Source organism: Terrapene carolina, unplaced genomic scaffold, assembly GCF_002925995.2.
Source record: "Terrapene carolina triunguis isolate 2854851 unplaced genomic scaffold, T_m_triunguis-2.0 Scaffold194, whole genome shotgun sequence".
Lineage (NCBI taxonomy): Eukaryota > Metazoa > Chordata > Testudines > Emydidae > Terrapene > Terrapene triunguis.
This window is the reverse complement of record NW_020664545.1, coordinates 6,611,241-6,619,980: the sequence shown is the minus strand read 5'-3', so window position 1 is coordinate 6,619,980 and position 8,740 is coordinate 6,611,241. Positions and strand designations below refer to the sequence as shown.

General features: G+C 51.2%; 1 protein-coding gene across 1 annotated transcript in view; it reads left to right on the top strand.

Moving 5' to 3' along the window:
• LOC112123363 (disintegrin and metalloproteinase domain-containing protein 10-like) overlaps positions 1-5,998 on the top strand; it is an 18,053-nt gene extending 12,055 nt beyond the window's left edge. Inside the window, exons 10-15 of the mRNA XM_024221999.1 lie at positions 965-1,136; positions 1,938-2,082; positions 3,647-3,830; positions 4,743-4,842; positions 5,246-5,466; positions 5,894-5,998. Coding sequence (XP_024077767.1) covers positions 965-1,136; positions 1,938-2,082; positions 3,647-3,830; positions 4,743-4,842; positions 5,246-5,466; positions 5,894-5,998 — 927 coding nt within the window. The remainder of the gene's footprint in view (positions 1-964; positions 1,137-1,937; positions 2,083-3,646; positions 3,831-4,742; positions 4,843-5,245; positions 5,467-5,893) is intronic.
• The last annotated feature ends 2,742 nt before the right edge of the window (positions 5,999-8,740 follow it).

The window sequence follows — 8,740 nt, the reverse complement described above, 5'->3', positions numbered from 1 at the left end:
CCGCCGCGGGGGGAGAGGGGGGCAGCCGGAGCCCCGGGGGGAGGGCAGCGAGCCCCGGCGGGGGCTCCGCTCTCCCCCTGGCGGCCGGGGGGAGGGCGCCAGGGGGGAGGGCGGCCGGAGCCCTGGGAGGAGGGCGGCGAGCCCCGGCGGGGGCTCGGCGAGCCCCCCCCCGGCGGCCAGAGCGCCGGGGGGGACTCGGCTCTCCCCCCTGGCGGCAGGGCAGCGAGCCCCGGCTGGGGCTCGACTCTCCCCCACGGCGGCCAGAGCGCCGGGGGCAGGGCAGCGAGCCCCGTCTGGGGCTCGGCTCTCCCCCCCCCGGCGGCCAGAGCGCCGCGCCGCCGCCCCCCTCCAGGTGCCGCCCCAAGCACCAGCTTGAGTGCCTGGTGCTGGCCCTGGCTGTATATACCCATAGGAAGAGACAGACTCTGCTCTGAAGAGCCTACTGTGTAAGTATTTGTCTATCTCAGGGTTTTATCCTGCTGTCTAAGCACCTTCCACGTCAAATCAATAGCAATAGCGAAGTCCCTAGCAGACTTTGCAGAGTCTGTGGCACTTCTCCCTTTTTGGGGTCAGAACTCTGCTTGGGGGAGGAGCTTGGGGGGGGTTGGATTTTATTAAAAATAGACAAGCCAGAGGCTGCGAGGGGAAACTGAGGCACAGAGCAGGGAAGGGACTTGCCCAAGGTCACCCAACAGGGGAGGGCAGAGCCAGGACTGGAACCCAGGGCTTTTGAAGCCTAGGATGCTAGATGACACTGACTGTATAAAGTCTGTGAAACAATTTGAGATGAAATGTGCGATAGCCATGTATTATGATGATTCTGTTACATATTAATAACATGAAAGGATTGTACTGTACATGAACATCTAAGGGCCTCTAAGATTCTAACCACATTTTTATGTTCAGACAATAGAATCAGCGCGATCTCTCTTCCTGTATTAAAGAGTCTGATCTTCTGTTTCAGCATGATGAGAGTGAGGAATGCGCCCGTTTCAGCTTCGACACCACGCATGGGAACTACCTGATGTTCAGCTACGCCACAGACGGATGGCAGTACAACAACGACAAATTCTCCCCGTGCAGCATTGAATACATCGGGAACATCCTAAGAGCCAAGAAGGACAGGTGCTTTGTTGGTAAGACCCGGTAGCTGTGTTTGAATTGTTTAAATTCCACCCAGCATGCATTGCAGATAATTCACGGGTTCTTTGCTCAGGGCCGAGAGAGCTCTTAATCTGGGAAGGAATTTATAATAAAGGGGTAAATTTTGCTTCACTAGAGTTGGAGGCAGGTCTCACAGATGGCAAAATATTTGCAAAATCTAGAATTATTAATCTGGGCGAGGCAGCTGGATATCACAACTGTGGGGTGATGATTCATGATTAGAATAGAATATTATGGTGATTAAACAGATGTGTGTATGGGAGGGAGGGAGGGAAGAAGAGAGAGATGTGCATAGGGATAGACAGATTGATTCAGAGAGGCCTTGACTGGGGTATTTAACATTTGGAAGGGGCCAACGAAGATTGTTCAGTCTCTTTTTTTAGCAGTACCATATTAGAGGAATAAGGGGTTATTCCATGAAACTGACCGTTGGTAAATTTGGAAAGACTCACTGTAGCTAGACTTTATAAAAGGGCTGAGTAATTTTAGGACCAAGGACAAAATATGCTCAAAATAAAGGTCAAGCAAAGCTCACACATCAGGGCACAAGCAGAGGTGACACGGGCCAGATAAGAAATTCTGCTCTTCCCCGTCCCTTCCCGCAATACACATCATCGTAAAAAAACAACTTTAAGGCATCATTGGCTATTGTCACCAAGCATCAAAGGTATGCCCCTGTTAGACGTGCTGGTCCAATGATCTGACCTGGTATGGCTGCATCTCGAGATAGCCATCATCACAACGGTTTCCCTGTTTTTCTCCTCCCCTGGCAGAAACTGACCGCCCCATCTGTGGGAATCAAATTGTAGATCCAGGGGAGGAATGCGACGTGGGCAACAATGACTCTGACCCTTGCTGCTATGCTGCCAAGGAGCCAAACGGCATCCGATGTAGGCTGAAGCCAGGAGTGCAGTGCAGGTAGGCGTCTCCAGCAGGGGCTCTCCACCTTTCCAGACGACTGTCCCCCTTTCAGGAGTCTGATTTGTCTTGCCTACTCCCAAGTTCCACCTCACTTCAAAACGACTTGCTGACAAAATCAGCCACCAAAATACAAAAGTGTCACAGCGCACGAGTACTGAACCATGGCTGACGTTCTCATTTTGACCACATAATTATAAAATAAATCAAGTGGAATATAAATATGGTACTTACATTTCAGTGTATAGCACATGGAGCTGTATAAACAAGTCAGGGTCTGTATGAAATTTTAGTTTGGACTGACTTCGCTAGTCCTTTTTATGTAGCTTGTTGTAAAACCAGGCAAATAGCTAGATGGGTCGATGTACCCTCTGGAACATCTCTGTGTACCTCTAGGGGTACATGTACCCCTGGTTGAGAACCACTGGTCTACAGTGTCTGATCAGTGGTTCTTTCCCCTCCCATGCAGACTCTGGAGTGGGCACTTGTTTTACAGTCGTTCCAAAATCCCCCACATGGCAGTTTGCTGGAGATGCCAAAGGTTACTTAAAAGGTGCATTTTGAGGGTGCGTTCTTGCCCTCACTGGGCACGGCAGGGAGCGAGCGGTGTTCGTTGCGTCCAAGAGGCCCCCACGTAATAAACCTCACGGAACGTGGCACCATGAATCTGACCCCTTGTTGGGCTCTGACCCTGTGATTCCACGGTGTCTAGGCATTTTCAGACCTGAGGCTTAAATCACTGAACCATCCTCTCCTGGGAGAGCTCAGATGGCTTCACGGACATCTAGGAAATGACAGCCCTTGCCTGAAAGCCTACAAGGCAGGTGGAGATGAACAAGCCGGACAGGGCAGGGAGGCAGAATAACACTCATAGGATATGTTTAATTCCTGCCCAATCAAAGCCCCTTGGGTTTGCTCCAAGAAGGCTGCCCCTCCCCAGCCCTTTACAGTCTCTGTACCTTCCCTGAGTCAATACTGGGAGAAAGGCTGGCTCTGGGTACAGTTACGCTACCGGTCTTGGTTTCTTCTCCCATTTGATTCTGGAAGCCACCGCCTTCCATTTCTACACCACCTTCATCCAGAGATAACATTCATTATTTAATCCCTGCCCCACTGTGTATTATTAGACCCATTTGACAGAGGCAGAAACAGAGGCCCACTCCTCAAATTTAGGCACCTAACTCCCCTTGAAATCAGTTTAGGTGCCTAAATCCCTTGGAAGGTCTGGGTTGAAGTGACTTGATAGCGAGTCAGTTGCAGAATTGGGTAGAGAAGCCAGGAGCCCTGCCTGCCTTTCCCCTGCTCTAACCACTAGTCTCTACTCCCTTTGCAGCGCTGGGCATAGCACCCAGCAGTCCTGGCTCCCAGGGCCCCACGCTCAAACCGCCAGACAAACACCACCTCTGCTAACCAAACCCACCTAAAAATGAATTGGGAGGGTCTCGAGCACTGGCCAGAGCGAAGAGCAGCATGGGAGCTGGCCTAGGGCGGTTATGGTTCAAGTCATAGCCTGCTGCTCCGTAACATTGTTGATTACTTACATGTACGTTTCTCGCTCTTCCAGCTCAAGCCAGGGCCTGTGCTGCAGCCATGAATGTGTCTATAAACTCCAAGGGGAGCTCTGCCACGAGGAGACGGATTGCACCTTTGAGAGCACCTGCTCTGGGCGAACAGCTGAATGCGCCGCTCCCCTTCCCAAAGCCAATTACACTCTCTGCAGCATGGGGACACGGATCTGCTTAAATGGGGTTAGTGCTCAGAGCCAACCAAAGCACCCCCAGGGGCCTGATGCAGTTGGAGAAACTAAGAGCTGGAAAAGACCAAGCGCAATGGCTGGGCAATAACTGTGCTTAATGCATGATTGACAGGCCTGGAGGCTGCCGTCCTTTAATCATCCACAGGGCAGGTCTGGCAGGGGCAGCAGGAATGCTGGCTTCCTCCATGTTAGGCACAATTAGCCTGCGGAACTCAATGCCACTAGAGATCTCTGGGGCTGAGTTTAGCAGAAGTCAAAAAGGGGATTGAACCTTTACATAGCAGGGATTTCCAGAGCTGCAACAAAAGCGTTGGGAGGGATTTAAACCCTCCTGCATAAGGGCATAAACCAACCTTCTAATTAATGTGGGTGTGGAACCAGCATTCCCTGTGAGCGGGTTATGCCAGAAGTGCTTGCTCCTGGGTTTCTTCCACCTTCCTCTGAAGTAGCTGGTTCTGGCCCCTGCCATAGGGAAGATACTGGGTTAAGCAGACCCCAAGTCTGATCCTGGCCACCCATTCCTATGTTGTCACCCCTCGCGGTTTGCTCTGCGGCTATTGAGGCCCTGCGTGTTCTGTCGGTGAACGGAGGAATCCAGTCAACCAGGCACCTTCCACTGGAAATTAGATTCAATCAGACTGGACTTAGGGACACATTTGTCCCCCCCCCCCCATTAAATGGAACCAGCATCTGTATAAAAAGCTCAGTCCTACACACGAGCACAGATCCTCAAAGGTATTTAGGTGCCTAATTCCCATCGATTTCAATAGGAGTTAGGTGCCTAAGTACTATTGAGGGTCTGGGTCCCTCTGCTCTGGACAGATCCCTCACCCTGGGTAACCTCCCTCCCCCCGCATAAATCCCATCGCTTATTCCTCAAACCAGCCCTTTTATGATACTGTAGCTCTGCCTCGGATCCCTCTGCGTCAAGCACGGCCTGGAGCAATGCGACTGCGTTAGCACGTCCCGGCGGGAGAAATGCCACCTCTGCTGCCAGCAGCCAGGTACGCAATCCGTCTGGCTGCCTGAAAAGCCCTGGCGTGGCTTTTTCCTAGAGTGAGAGGAGGAGGAGTAGCCTGGGGCCAAGGGAGGACAAGGGCCGGGGGCGACGTTGTCAACTCTATGCCATCAATGGACTTTAAGAGCCAGCAGCTCAGGGGAACGTATTAGACCAGGATGCCCTGACACAGTAACCTTTGCTGGCCGTAGCATGGCCCTATTACCTAGAGGTAAAAAAGCAACCTCAAAGCTTCCTTTTATAATAGGATTAATGCTCTCCAGGGTGCTCGGTGATCTATTTATACGCAGCTTAGACAGCCCCGATGCTCCAGGATATGACAAACCAGCAGAACGGCACGCGTCTCGGTGTCGAACCCTAAAGTCGTGCTTTTCAAACCCCTGCTCCAGGCCAAGTGCACACATGTGCCAGTACAGCCTCTGCTCTGCTGGAGCGTTACTTCAACGGCACACACATCCCGCTGACCCCCGGCACGCCCTGCAGGGACAGGATGGGCTACTGCGATAAGTTTCACGTCTGTCGGCTCGTGGACGAAGACGGACCCATAGCCAGGGTGAAGAACTCCATCTTGGATTTCATCGAGCTGGAGGATATGTCAGCCTGGATGAAGGTAAGCAGCTGCATGAGATTCTTTTTCCCCCATCATCTCCTCTCTCCCCCAGAGTGACCAGGGCCCAGTTTCAGGCCCCTCTGAGGATCTGGGCCTAGGTCTGTAGATCTACAAGTCTGGGGGGAGTGAGCGGTTAACACAGGGGGCTTGAGATCTGGGGTTCGTACCACTGGCTGGCCTGTGACCATGGGCAATTCACCTGCCTCTCCTTTGTTCCACACCTGTTAAATGGAGGTAACAACATCCTCCCTCCCAGAAGTGAATGATTGCGTGGAAAGCACTGTGGATGAAAGCGTATCACGGTGGAAGGGAGTATGGGGGACATACGCTCAGGGCTTGGTTTTCAGAGCTCTCGTTGGTTCCCGCTGGGGTGGAAGGTGCTCGGATGGCCCTCGTGATAGGGTTCTGGTCTGGTTTCGTCCCTCAGACACGCTGGTGGGCTGTGCTCTTGATGATCCTGACTTTGGCAGCTGTGATGGCCGGCACCGTCTTCCTCTTCGGAAGGACGCTCGACAGCGAAAAAGGCAAGTAACTGCTTTAAGCAACTCCCGCTCCGTCCAGTCCGTTCCTTGCTTTCTCAGGCAGGATAAGCTCATCGTCAGCAAGCACTGTCCCAGAAACGGTCAGGGAAAAATACAGCCCAGTGTCGCTGGTACCTTCTGTTCAACCGACACCACGCTGAAAACTGTTGCTGGGCTACGCATACAACCCAGCACCACCAGAGGAGCCACACGTAACCTTGATTTTTAAATGTTCCCAATTAATATTGTTAAAGCTAAGGATGCAGTCAACCAAACTTAGTTTCCAGGTTTGAGCTTCCAGGTCAGTTACAGACAATATAATTTTGTAGAGGACCCTGGATGACACTTTGAATGATAGAACCAAACTTCATTTAAAAGAAGTCGTAGTTAAGCAAACAGGTGTACGATTACCATTTATGCAGGTACTACATTGATACTTACATTCAAAGATGGAATGGTGCATCAATAGACCATCAGTCCACTAACAGAATGAAATACAGCCTCATAACCTTGTAACCTACCGGTACCCTTTTGGTGTTAATGGGAGCTCACTCCAATGTAGCAAGGCCACTCCTTTTTCTAACCCATTATGACTAATTAACATTAAAACCTACCTATTACCATAGCTACATTTCCACCACCTCTTTATTGGCTCTTTACATTACAGGATTGAAATCAACATCTGCACCAACGTCTTTCCCATACTCTCGGTACAGATAGCATTTTCATAAAACAGCGGCAATTCTCAAAAACACTCATTAAAAACACTGCTAAAACCAGCTATAACCACAACATAACCCTGGCTTAGGTCCTTGCTACCTTCAATTTTCTCATCTTACTAGCTATAACTTCTCTCTCACTTTTGCTCACGCCAACTCAATTGCCATACTCCTCTGTACTTAGCCTAATTTAGGCCAAAGTCTAATTTCTACTTATTTCTTAACCCAATACATCCAGTAGGATACACATGGAAACTACCACTGTGCATATGTCTGCTAGGGGGTGAAGAGCCCTTAACTTGCACCCAGGTGAAAATTTCAGGGGGAACCATTATGAGATCCAGCTGTTAAGGAGGTGAATTCCCTTACACTTTCCCCATTAGCCCGCTTCCCTTGCATCCTTCCCCTCACATCAGCGGTGACCTCAGACCTGCATAGTTGCAAGCAGCAACCTTTGGCCCTTTGTCAGAATGCAGCCAAGAAACCGTTCAGGGATACAGGAGGTGCATGCTGCCACAGACTGTGCAGCAGGAACCCTACCTGGACAGTGCTGCATACTCTCCATCCAGCTGGTAACATCATCAGCTCACTGTGGCGGACAGAATGGGAGAGAGCCTCTGCCACTACCAGGAACTGTCACATCCTCTCCAGGCTGGATGAATGGCTACCTGGCTTTGGGCTCCTATGCCATCATTGGAGCCGGCTTAACACAGGTGTGGCTGTGCCAAATCCGACCATGCCTGGGGCAGCTGTGATGCTGCACATATTGGATGGCTGCTCTTTCACGTTGGGCTCCCCAGAGGTCTTCCCTAGCTGAACATTGCAGACTCCGAGGCCACTGACTGGCTCTTAAGGCCATTCACCTGCTTTCCCTCCCTCCACCAGACCTTGCCTTGCCCACATACAATCGCTTTCTCTCTATACACACACCCCTTCTGCCCGCTGCTCCCATAATACAACTCCTGCCCCCACCCCACTAATGGACCAGCTTCTCCCTGCTCAGCCTCTCTTACCCATACAGCTGTGGTCCAGTGTCACGTGCTCCTAAGGTACTGCACCATGCACCGGAGATCTTTGTATGCTCATCTCCACTGCCCTTGTGCTTATGAACTCATAGATCTTAAGGCCAGAAGGGACCATCATGATCATCTAGTGTGACCTCCTGCCCATCACAGGCCACAGAACCTCACCCATCCATTCCTGTAATAGGCCCTTAACCTCCGGCTGATTTACTGAAGTCCTCAAATCTTGATTTAAAGACTTCAAGTTACAGAGAGTCCACTAGTTACTCTAGCTCAAACCAGCAAGCGATAAATGAGAGAGCTAAACACCAGGAAAGGAGAGGAGTTATTTAAGTTAAGGGCTAATGTTGGCACAAGCACAAATGGATATAAATTGTCCATCAAGCTTAGGCGAAGGTTTCTAGCCATCAGAGGAATGAAGTTCTGGAACAGCCTTCCAAGGGGAATAGTGGGGGCAAAAAAAATCTAATTTGTTTCAAGACTGAGCTCAAGACATTTATAGAGAGGATGGTAGGAGGTCTCCTACAATGGCATGTTGCCCATTTGCAACAGTTGTTAGCAAATACTTCCAACAGCCAGAGACTGGACACTAGATGGGGAGGACTCTGAGCTACTACAGATAATTGTTTCCCAGGTATCTTGCTGGTAGGTCTCATGCACGTGCTCAGGATCTGACTGACTGCCATATTTGGGGTCAGGAAGAAATTTTCCTCACGTCAGACTGGCAGGCAGAGACCTGGGTGGCTCTAGCACATTACACTTTGCCACTCCCTTGAGCACAGAATACAGCAGAGAATCTGTTAAGGGGACACAGATCAAAACCTCTAGGAGTTCCTCAAATACAGGGCCGGCTCTAGGCACCAGCCAAACAAGCTGGTGCTTGGGGCGGCACATTTTTAGGGGCGGCGTGGCCGCCGCCAGAATGCCGCCCCTAAAAATGTGCCGCTGCCGCCCTCCGCTGCTGCTGCCTGGGAGGGAGGGGGAGATCCCGAGCGGCCGCGGCGCGCGAAGC